The sequence below is a fragment of the Fusarium tjaetaba genome, assembly GCF_013396195.1.
Source record: "Fusarium tjaetaba strain NRRL 66243 chromosome Unknown NRRL66243_c0000092, whole genome shotgun sequence".
Taxonomy (NCBI): Eukaryota; Fungi; Ascomycota; class Sordariomycetes; order Hypocreales; family Nectriaceae; genus Fusarium; species Fusarium tjaetaba.
In genome coordinates this window covers 28326-39727 of record NW_023501288.1, presented here as the reverse complement: position 1 = coordinate 39727, position 11402 = coordinate 28326, and the positions used below count along the sequence as shown (strand labels likewise).

At 47.7% G+C, this 11402-nt stretch overlaps 3 protein-coding genes across 3 annotated transcripts; all 3 read right to left on the bottom strand.

Moving 5' to 3' along the window:
* Positions 1–105: 105 nt before the first annotated feature.
* On the bottom strand, positions 106–3412 carry FTJAE_4914 (mediator of RNA polymerase II transcription subunit 5; the record flags this gene model as incomplete). The annotated part of the gene is made up of 5 exons (XM_037351367.1): positions 106–1169; positions 1213–1672; positions 1795–2370; positions 2415–2671; positions 2716–3412. 5 exons carry the CDS (start codon positions 3410–3412, stop codon positions 106–108), a joined length of 3054 nt encoding a protein of 1017 aa, XP_037207923.1.
* Positions 3413–3980: 568 nt separating this feature from the next.
* Positions 3981–5030, bottom strand: FTJAE_4913 (enoyl hydratase isomerase; the record flags this gene model as incomplete). Its single annotated transcript, XM_037351366.1, has 3 exons — positions 3981–4439; positions 4485–4891; positions 4946–5030. The coding sequence occupies 3 exons, from the start codon at positions 5028–5030 to the stop codon at positions 3981–3983; spliced, it is 951 nt and encodes a 316-aa protein (XP_037207922.1).
* Positions 5031–5589: 559 nt separating this feature from the next.
* Positions 5590–6762, bottom strand: FTJAE_4912 (apoptosis-inducing factor 2; the record flags this gene model as incomplete). Its single annotated transcript, XM_037351365.1, has 1 exon — positions 5590–6762. One exon carries the CDS (start codon positions 6760–6762, stop codon positions 5590–5592), a length of 1173 nt encoding a protein of 390 aa, XP_037207921.1.
* Positions 6763–11402: the final 4640 nt, after the last annotated feature.

Genomic DNA, 11402 nt, shown 5'->3' with positions numbered 1-11402 from the left:
CACTTTCTTCTCCTGGTAAAACAGTCACTGAGCCAGTATTGAAGCAACATACGTCTATTCATACCCGTGCCGTACGCCTGCCCATGATATAAGACGCCTCTCGTCTCACTGAAACGAGTTACTAATGTCATCCCAATCAAAGTTATCCATGTCCTGAGTATCAAATCCTTCAAACATGGCAGCATCTCCTGAAGGATCCAAGCTTCCTCCGTCATTGGCAGATCCAAGTCCCAGATCAGATGGCACACCACCCATACTGACGTCAAGAGTCAAGTTATCAACTGACATGTTGTCACCCTGAACACCTGAAGCCGCAGCAGCCATGGCGTCTCCAAGTCCAGCGGTCTCACCATCGAGGTTAAGAGACATCTCTGCAGTTTGAAGCATTCCTGGAGGCTGGGGGACGATCATCTGTGCTTCGACACGACGATGTAGACGTACAACGATCTCAGCCAGTGCTGGGTCTTTCTTCTGGAGTTTCCTACAGCCTTCAGCCTCGACTTTGAGAAGGTCCCGGAGACTACGCTGCCGCTGGACCGGTGGCAGCATGTTTCCGTTTGCATCGACAACCGCAGGGGCATCTTTCGCGGCGTCAGGTGCACAGATCAACGAGATAGCAACGTCGTAGACAATACTGGCACTTCCAGCCTCTGTGTGTTGTCGAATCTCTTCCAAGATGACATGCAATACTCGTTTGGGGCCCATTATCTTCAGAGCAGCCAATATTTGCCGATGAGTATAAGAAGTCGGCATACTGTTCATGGCAGGATGAATGCTCCAGTGGACAAGGCCTTGGATGGTAAGTTTGATGGCACTAGAGAGACCAGTAGGAAGTGTAGTAGTCCAAGACTCGAGCTCATTGAGGTCAGTTCCCCCTGTTCGGCGTGACAAGGGGATGCTATCCTTGAGAGTCCGCAAAAGAGGTTCAATGTCTTGATTATTGGGATCTCGGCGTTGATATGTTCGTAAAGCATGCTCCAAAGGCTTTGCAATGAGGTTTTTGACGGATGAAAGCATTGTGCTTGCTTCTCCCGAAATTGAGCTTGGGAGAAGGATGAGTTGCAGAATCTTGATAATGGACTTCTGTTCTTTTTGGTCGATCCAGAGATAGTCTGCCAGGAATCGAATCGCCGGGACAAGAGATGGCAATAAGAAGGTATCCACAAGGTCTGGCTGGTCAGTATGGATCATCTAATTGGCAATGGTACTCACATTCTATGCCTCCCTTGAGGCTCTCGTCGTTGAGATAGCCATATGTATATGCAACGACAATGCTCTGGAATAGAGGTGCCACAACAAGATAAAACTCTTGCGGTGGGCAAGATGACATCAACTCATCACCGAGACCACCGGCCTCAGTATCGAAAAGCCCATGAATCCACCCGTTGAGGTGATCGTTCTCCCTTTGAGTGAGCTCATTGCATTGTCGTCCAATATGCCCCCTACCAATAATCTTAGCAACCCAAGAGTCAGGGCTAGCGATGCCAATTTCCACTGCGTTCAGGTTATATCGATATGTGAAAGCCAAAACAAGAAGTAGAACAGCACCAAACTCCTCGTACACGGGCTGATACTCTTCTTGGTCGTCTTCATAACGCCAGTTATCAAGAAGTTGACACAAAGGTTCAAGAATATTTGGCAGCTTCTCAAACAAGAGAATCACGTCTAAAGACTGTGGTTTTGCAGCAAGTTGGCTGCATAATACTTTCAACGACATCGTTTCCTTATTGTGGCATGATTGTCGTAGCACCTATGACTGTTAGACATAAATTGTCAACGAACAGAGCTACTTACCTCAGCAAGTGCCTGACAAACTGCACCGACATTGCCGTCCATCTTGTCGAGTTCTCGAACAAGGCCCTGAATCTTTTCCGTATCAGACAAGCAGTCTTGCACAAGCTTATCTTTGGAATGCTTTTGTAAAGATGGTTCATAGGAAAGCGATATTTCTCCCAAAATCCTCTCCACGTGCTCCCTTTGCACGAGACCATGTAGTACACACGCGGCGCAAAACTCTTCCCTAATACTTTCCGTGTAAGGATTATTGTTTCTCGACTCATCAAACATGAGTGATGCTGTAGGAAACAAGCTTGTATCTACGTGGCTTAGTGCCTCCGTAATACAGAATTCAGCCGATGTGCCTGGGAAACCAGGGGGTAACAGTTGATAGAGAAGTATAGGAACTTTGTTGATCAAGAATGATCTTAGAAGGTGGGCGTCTTTCTGTCCCTCATTGCGGAAAACCGCGTTGGCCAGGATATCAAAAGACGCAAGAATAAGGTCGATGGCGCTTGATTGGATGTCTCCTTGATACTTGTTGCTCATGTACGAAAACAAAGCATGGTCGTCCAAAAGAGGGCGTGCAATAAGCTAGCAAGTCAGTCTAGTCATTAACCCAGAGACATCAAACTTACCGCAGCATTCAGATAGATGTACAGTCCTGCCCGAGTGTTGCTGACTGGGATATCTGCCACAACAAAATTGTCCAGGCCAACGGCTGAATCAAGAAGTTCGTCCATAGCAGCATTAGTAGCTTGCTTCTTCTTATCGGCGGGATCAGAACTAGCAAGGATCTCCGTTCGAAACTGCTCGAGCTTGTCTGTTATTTGCGGCACGAGCTGTAACGTTGGCACAAAGCTTGCCAAGCCAGCAGACATTTCTTTCCGGACGTCTGTCCTAGTCAGCATGAGCACATTTGAGGTGCAATAGTATTACCTTTGGCAATTGGTTTGCTCACGGCTCCAACAAGGATGTCATTCTCGCACATCCGTAGGAGGAGTGCGACCAGAGCTGCCCTCGACGATTCCATTTCATCCCGTACCTGGGCTGTGTGCAATTGCTCAATCATATCGGCCGCAAATGCAGTCGTGAAAAGGACCATTAATTTGGAAATGATCCTTGTCATCTCCAATGCCGTTTTTGAATCTCGTATGGCTTTGCCTTCTACTACGGACTTGGTAATCCCGTAGAAAAGCACCTCTTCGGCCCAGTACGAGCTCTTCCATCGAGTAATCTTCTGTTTCTTTTCATCCTTCTCTTTATCGTCGCTTTTTTCGTTCTCCTTTTCGTTGTCCTTGCCCTCATTGGCGTTCGGTTGTTGTGCATACGCATGTAAAGACGAGTATTTGTACAGCGCTTTTAGTATTGATGGCGCATCGACGTAGCCGAGTCTTGTGAGAACTTGTAAATATTGAGGGATTCGAGGGTCGAGACTATTATCGTTTGACGGTTGAGGGCGAAGGAAGAAGTCGGCGACGAGGGCGGGAGGCAGAGGATGTTGGTCATGGACGAGTCGAACGTAATTCTCGAATTTCTCTGTATCGAGACGATGAGAGATGGAGCGCGCGACAAATTGAGACCAATATTCTATGGCCGAGCGCATCGCTTCTGAAGCTGCTGCGCGAGAGTCCATGGTGAAGGGAAGGGATATTCGAATCGATGATTATTTAAACGGTTGGTCGCGAGATGGATTGATGAACAAAGGAGCTTTGAATCGCGTCCATACGGTGATCCTTCAGGAAGTACGCCCGTTTATTCAATTAGGCTTCAATATACCAAGAAATTCCAAAACAAATATATTATAGTGGCGGAGATTTACTCTCCCAGCGTCGGCGCATAGACTTTTGTGGATGTAAAGCTTGAGCTGTCGCGGAGTCGATGGCCTGGACTTGGTGTTGACTTTGGTGGGACTCGCCGTGGCGCGGATTTGTTCCGCGTTGTATAAGACTGTCAGATCTATCAACTTGAACAAATCCGATCGCCATAAACTACCACAATAACGGAAATTACAGTCTTAAAAGTCATTCATATTATCTTATTACTGCTGACTACTCACCTTATCTATAAGTACCGCCGCCTAGAAGCCTGAGAGTCATTGAAAGATAAATCCACATTGATAGAACCATGACATTTCATTCATGGTTGAGATCCGTAGCTCATTCCACATACTGATTCCCTCCAGAAAACAATTGATTCTGATCTTAGATTTTCTTTGTTACGCCAGGCTCAATCTCCTCCAAAATCCCACTCAACTCCTCCCAGACCTTTCTACACATCTTCTCTCCTTCGTCTCCCTGCATAATCTTGGGCAGCTCATGAAAAGCACCATTAGACATGAACTTTCCGTTCAAACTTTCATCTGCAAACGCTCCAGCTAGCAAGGCGCGGGATCCCACCTCCGGAGTTCGTCCAAAAAGTGCAAGGAGACCTTTAAATATAAGATTGAATGGCCAGGGTGTGTTGTCGAAGAGTGGTGTGCTACAGAAGCCAGGATGTACGCCATTGACGATGATATAGCCTTTTCCAGATGCTTCGATAGCTTTGGCGAGCTGGGTCATGAATATGAGCTGAACGAGCTTTGTCTTGTTGTAGTGTTCAAGGACGCTTGGCTGCTCATCAAGAGCTTTGATGATATTTGGCTCTCTTACGGGAAGGCGACCCTAGTATAGTCAGTATAGATTGATGGTCGTTCAAGGAGGACTCACCTCAAATGCAGCATCAGAAGACACAATCACAATATGCGGAATAATGTTAAACCTGGTCGACGTCTGTCTTAAAGCAGGGAGAACAAGAAGCGTAAGTAGAGCCGTCGAGATGACATTGATGCTCAGCATGGACTCATGACCCTCGATGAGCTCACGCTTAAAGACGAGAAGACCTGCATTGTTGATCAAGACATCTACTCGGTCTAAGTTATTGACACGATCTGCAAACTCGCGAATACTGTCATGCGATGCGAGGTCTAGGTGCCAGACCTCGACGACGTTGTGTTTTCTTGTTGTCTCTTCGATATCTTTCTTTGCGTGCTCGCCCTTTTCAAGACTGCGACATGCGAGGATTACTCTGGCAGCGTTGAATTGGGTAAAGTGTCGCGCTGCCTCGACAGCAATACCTTGGAAATAGTCAGTTACTAAGTAATTAGTGGTGTGTATTTAACGTTAAATACCGCCGTTTCCGCCAGTGATGATGACTACTTTGCCTGTGCAATCTTCCTCTTGCGGTGGTATTGTGGTGAATTTGCCATAAATCATATTCAATAAGAACGACATCTTGATTAATGAGCGGCGATCGAAGCGAACGCCAAGACAAAGCAAAATGAGGGTGTAGTTCAATTGGTTGATATTGGAGCCGTGTCTGTAAGTATGATGGGTCGTTCTGTCAAATGAGATGATGAAGCACTGAGTGAGGTTCAGATGTTATTGCTGCTGACGAATTGTGCAACGGGTCAATTTAAGCCGAAGATGGTTGCATTGGTCCCCTGTCTGTACATAACCACTCACTGAACATGATTTATTCTGTTGCACTTTGTTGAACAGCTTCTACTATTCCGGGAGCCGGAAACGAAGTATATTTGAATACTATAGGCCTGTCCTACCTTGCTCTATGAATAATATGAGCTCGAAAGATGACGCTTTGAGGCTCAGCGATTCTTGACTGAATAAAGGCTTCATCACTGGCAATCCATATGAGCTACATTTCTTTTCAGTGATTATTTATTAATTAATTATGAAATCTATAGAATGACAAAAACACAGGGGAATCTCAACACTAAACAAATACCAGGATATCTCAGCGTCTCAAGTAGCAACCCTACTTCTCAAAAACCGTCATCATAGTCCTCTTGCCAGCCGCCCAACCATCAGCATAATCAGTACCCAGATATCGTCCCTTGACCCACCAGATCATGATGCTAAACAGCTTCATGGTTCCCATCTGGCCAGTAGCTCGGCTTCGGCCAAGTGTCACAGCAAACATCGGCTTAGCGGCAGGAGTATACTCGGGAATTTCGCCGCCATCTAGATGAGCGGGTAGATTCTTGAAAAGATGCTGTGCCTGTTTGTCTGCCATGCCGATCTGTGAGTTCTCAAGGTTGCCAGCGTCACCGATGACGAAGATGTTCTTTTGGCCCGCAGCCTTGAGATGGGTTGTCTGCTTGACGTAGCCTTTGCTGTCGAGAAGGTTCTTGGGAACGAACTCGGTGTTGGGGATGGTGCCAGTAGCAGGGAGATAGGCATTTGCGGTGATCTTCTTGGTCGTTCCGTCGGCAGAGCGCACCTCGAGGATGGTATCTGATCCAGAAGGTGTTGCGCTGATGACAGTTGTCTTTGGCATTGTCTTGACCTTGAGCTTCTGGAGCTCCTTGAGAGTCTGTTTGCGAACTCCATCTGTCGCGGGTGGCGCAAGAGGGAGATCGTCAGAGTAGATGAAGATGACCTCCTTGGTTCCGTGCTGAGAGTACTCGAAGCCGAGTTCACCGGCAGTCTCGGAGCCGGTGAGACCACCACCAGAAACAACAATAGTCTTGGCCTTGCTGATCTGATCTTGAATCTCATGCAACTTGGCCTTGGTAGCCTCAGTAGATCCGATATCCTTCCAGATCAGGCCATCCCTCGTTCTCGAGCCAGTAGCAATAATCAGAGTGTGGTAGTTGACTTCACGAACAGTAGCGCTGCTGTTAAGCTCAACACTGACGAGGTTGGAAGTGGTATCAAGAGAAATAGCTTTGCCCTGAATCCACTCAAACTTGTCGGTAGGATAAGTGCTGAAGGTAGGCTCCAAGGGGATGATAACCTTGTCGTCTGAGATTTGGCCGGGGACAACGACACGAGGCATGGCGACAGGCCAGTGGAAGTGAGTATTGGGTGAAACGACGACCATCTTGAGATCTTTGCGCTTCATGACTTGGTTGACCATTGTTTGACGGATCACGGGAAGGGCGGCAGGGCCAGCACCGAGGACCACGATGGTCTTGACGTCTGCCATTGTGGTAGTTGTTGAGTACTTATCGTAGAGAATTAGTTGTTGAGGTAGAATGAGATGCAATTGTAGTACTGCTTGAACGTGGTCGTAATGTGAGTGAAGATGCTTGATTCAGAACAGGCCGTAACTCTCTACCTATATACACAATGCAATTCACCTACCCTCCATCCCTTGCTTTCTCAGCCGATTAGAAACCAATAAATTACCAGTTACCGCGCGCACAAGCCCCGTGGCAAGGCAATAAAGGTTTTGCATTTCTGCCCCTGTTTAGATTAGAAAGACCAAATGCCGCTGCGCGCGGCAGATGTTGCGGAGCTGGTGCAAAATGGTCGATGGCCCCATAATTAGAGGTAACTGACCAATCATATTGCTTGACGCTGGTCCTCCCCTCTGCCGCCGGGGGCCTCGGAGACTTAAAATGCGCTGTGGCTTTCGCTTTGTCAGTGGATTAGATAACTCGGCGACGGGTTCTATCAAGACGCCGAATATTGAATTTTAATTATCATGACAATCAGACATTTTACATGTGTCGCTTAAAGCTCTGGTCTGGTAATCACACAGTTGATAAAGTCTCTATCAGTTCAAGTGAGAGTAATTAGCAATTGAAACATGTGTAGGGTGCCATAATCTTCAGAGTCCTGACAACTTCAGAGAATATAATGAGAGTTCTTCGTCAATTAGATTTACCGTGATGCTAGACCCTGCATGCTAAGTTCGAATCGGTTGACAGCTGGTGCACAGCCAATGAAGGCCAAAGCCAAGGACCCTGGCCGCTGAACAGGGAAACTTGGCTCGTGGCCCACCTCATTCCAACAACTTTAAATCAACAGACGAATTACATCAATAAAACAGTTCGTGATTCAATGAAGAGTATCATATCGACCAGGCTGAGTTTCTTAAACAGAGAAGAATTATACCAGAACTCTGAGAATTACTGGATTACTGGTAACCCAGTCTGGATCCCAAATGCGGACATATACGTCATCGTTGCTCTAGGTTAGGCGAGCCGAGTTCGCACCATCTTCTTGGTATCAACTCAAAATATCACTTATCAACAACATCACCGTGTTGGATACATGCAACATCGACCTTTAACCCACAGCCTGCGGCTCAATCATATAGCTTCGATGAAGAATGCATGGCGATTCCTGTACTGTGGCTTTAGTTCCCCGTGGGCCAGCAAACTTGACCAACTCTTGTGAACTCTAAGCGAATATCTGGTTAGAGATACGAAACATGTCATAATGTAATGGAAGATAGATGGAGCCAAGAGGAGAAATACTTCTTCATGAAGCTATCGGCCCTGATAAGATCACCGAACAAAATTGCACGTCATGATCGTGATCTCCTCACTCGTCAATTTCAATTGTCGTCATCTTCTTTCTTGGCCTGACGCGGACGAGGAGATGCTGACGATATGCTAATCTAGCATTGCCAGTCATTGTGGGTATAATGAAGGTGCTGAGAAGTTCGCTCTAGCTGTTCATCGAGATGGTTTTCGTTATGGTACCCCCTATGACAACAGCCGTTAGGTACTTGATCTCGATGCTACACACTGACTTGTCATACCCTGCAGCGTCACCAACCTAGTAAGCGGCCCGAAAACAAATATCCGAATGGAGATAATGTTATCGAGATCTTGTACAACAGCCGTGTATGGTGACGATGGGTTGCTGACTCTGTTCGATGTGAGCCATCTCAGGTTGCATGGCTAGCATGGGTAACCCTCGACGTAATGCCAGCTGAGATCACGTCGTAAAAGCAACCGAGTCGAGACCACGGTGACATATCCCTTGTCCTTCTGCCGTCATGAACTGGTCGACAGGGGACACTGAAGCTTTGTCGGGAAGAAAAAACCCCAGGGGTGGTGGTGCGGCTCAAACGTCATACCCTGAGAGGCGCTGTAATATGATGCAAAACTTCGCCGCAAGGCAACCACTCCACCGTTGCTTTGACCGGGGATCGTAAGCAACTCACCAATGTGAGAATTGACAGGCAGAAGGAATATCGAATCATTGCTTGTTGAGATTGTGTAGTTGATTACTCCTTATCGAGGAGGTGGGAGAGATTGGTAGAGGATTTCGAGAGAATTCCCAACTTTGGTGACCAGCAAGTTACAATTTATGTGAATGACTTCCATTCGCGGCTTTTGTGGCCACTGCTATGCGCACAGTCTTCCCAATTGCAATTGAAAGCTCGAGGAATTGCTCAGACCAGCGGGCTAACATCGAAACGTGCAATTGAGTATTCCAGACTGTTTCATCAGGGGCCATCCCAAGTCAGTGAAGTCACCAACTTGAAGCGGACCCATCTTGCATCACGTAGAACCTTATGTCATCTTCTCAGACGACGTCAAAACAAACATCAAAAGCAAGGATGCGGTGCGGGCTCTAGACGAGGGTTAGGGGACCCATTCTGTCTTTCAAGCTAGGAAAACATCGATGGGTCAGGGTTTAGAACGGCGAGAGAATCTCTCCAAGTCACAGAGGTTCTTTCGTAGGTGGCATGGATGATTTTCGTATCGACAAACAGAGTTGGAAATGCAGTGTCGTCATCACGTGTCACGCCGGCTGATCAGAGGCGACAGCATTAGGAGATGCCCTTTTGAGTATCGACTCTGCTGTAAGGGGTCCAAAGCGCTGAGATTTGGAGAGTGCCGTCCTGACCTCGAGATCAGAGGCTTCTGTTTGGTCCAAAAGCAAGGCCAAGAAGCCGTTTTGGCAGCACAAGCTTGTGGGGCATAAAGTGAGGCTCTAAGAGAGTTTTTTGACGTCTGTGACAAGCTGAGGATAGCTTCAGGCAAGGCAAGGAACCAACAGAAAAGATTGACGTCGAGACTCGGACGCAGCCTTTTCGTTTGGCTGTCCCTGGTTGGCCAATGACGCAAATGGCATGGAATATCGGTGATATCTCTAGCCTTGTGGGTTAAGGATAATCTCTGCAGCCCGCCGCTCTGGTCTGCTCATGACGCTGTTTGCTCCCGGGACGTGCAGCGTATAACAGAGGCGAAACGGTGCTGAGGCGAGATATGACGGTGTACGGTAGCATCCTGCATCTTCCTCTCAGGGCCTCCGTTTTCCTATTCTTCCCTTTCCTGTTGCGGAGGAGAGATGAAGATAACCCCTGTAAGAGGTGACATCAGCAAGCGACTCTTTAGCGTGGCGGCTGAGTGACCTCATTGACGCACCTGTCTCACAGTAGACAGCCATGCATGCCGTCATTGGCCCACTTGACTCTCGACTACAATTTCCCCTTTCTCTACTGGTTGAGCGGCACAGCACACAGTTTTTAAATGCTCGCCATGATGACTTGATACTGTGGTGACAATCCGACGTAATAGCAAATTTCTCTCCGTTTCTACACGACTTAGACCGTTTCCGTGGCGGGAAAAGGAGTGCTAGAATGCAGTAATGAATGCACAAGAGGTTGCACTCCTGTTGACTGCCGACGTCAACAGATGATTCATACCGGGGCGTGTTCTGCAACCTCTTGAGGATTCAGGGTCTTTCATGTGCAATCATAGCTCCCAAGATTCGGTGTGATGTACACCGAGATAAGATCGGGGAAAGTGGGAATAGCCTCGCTTCAAAAACTTTGTTCATGCGTAGAGTAACATCTGCTGGTCATCAACAGAGCAAGGCCTTTCTAAGATTTTCGGTGCGTGATCAACCAGGTATGGGGAAATCAGCCGCCAAGATGGGATTTTCGCAGATTTCCCATAGTGTTGGGGCCGATTTTCCCCCCTTCCGTCTAAATTCACTCACTCAGAAATGGATCCAGTGATGTGCGCCTCCCGAGAGCATATCGAGCTCTCCCCACGTTGATGCTACAATGTTTGAGCCTCAAAGATTATCTTCTGCCATGAGACCCAATGAAATCTGAAACTTGTGGCTCTCGATGTACGCCAGTGCTTGTCGACCTCGAGATCTCAAGCACTTTGCTTGAGGCTTTTGTCAATTTGGAGTAATCCCGCTCTGATCCTTGGGACTAAGACACTAAGTCAACTAGAGAGCGGCACCAGAGCCGGAAGAATGCCAGCCCGAGAGCTGTAATGATGATCCCTGCAATCTGGCTCTTAAGGGTCCTTGTCTTGGCAAAAGAGTCCAGGGCCTGGGCGAACCGTTGCTGCTTTCAAACAGCCGCGTGACCCGCTCTACGAAGCTCGTGGTCCCTGGCGTGGTCTCATGGTCTCGGAGCTGAACAATCATTCAGCGGACTTTTGGGTAACAGGCGGGCGCAGTTTGCGGTAAAGTCTGTTTCCTCAATGGCATAGGCTTCCATTTCGCGTTGTCTCTTCTTCGTAAGAGGTCTTATTTGTCGTAATAACACATGTTTCTCAGGCCATGATGCCTCCGCATGCATCATTGCCCCGTCTTTTGGCTTGAGCTTCGAGACATGACTTCCAATCACCCACCACCATAGTCGAGCAATGATGCACGAGATGACTTCAGTGCCGGGACCGGATCAGCAGGGTCTTTCTGTATCTGCGCTGTGCCCCATGCCACTCGCGATTGATGTGAGTTAAGCTCTTTGCAATGGCGCAGGGATTTGCTGATCAACAAAGAGCGGAGTGGAATACAGTAACGGTCGTACTGTAAATTATCTCATTCCTGCACGTAGCCTCACCTCTCGGAAGCTCTGAA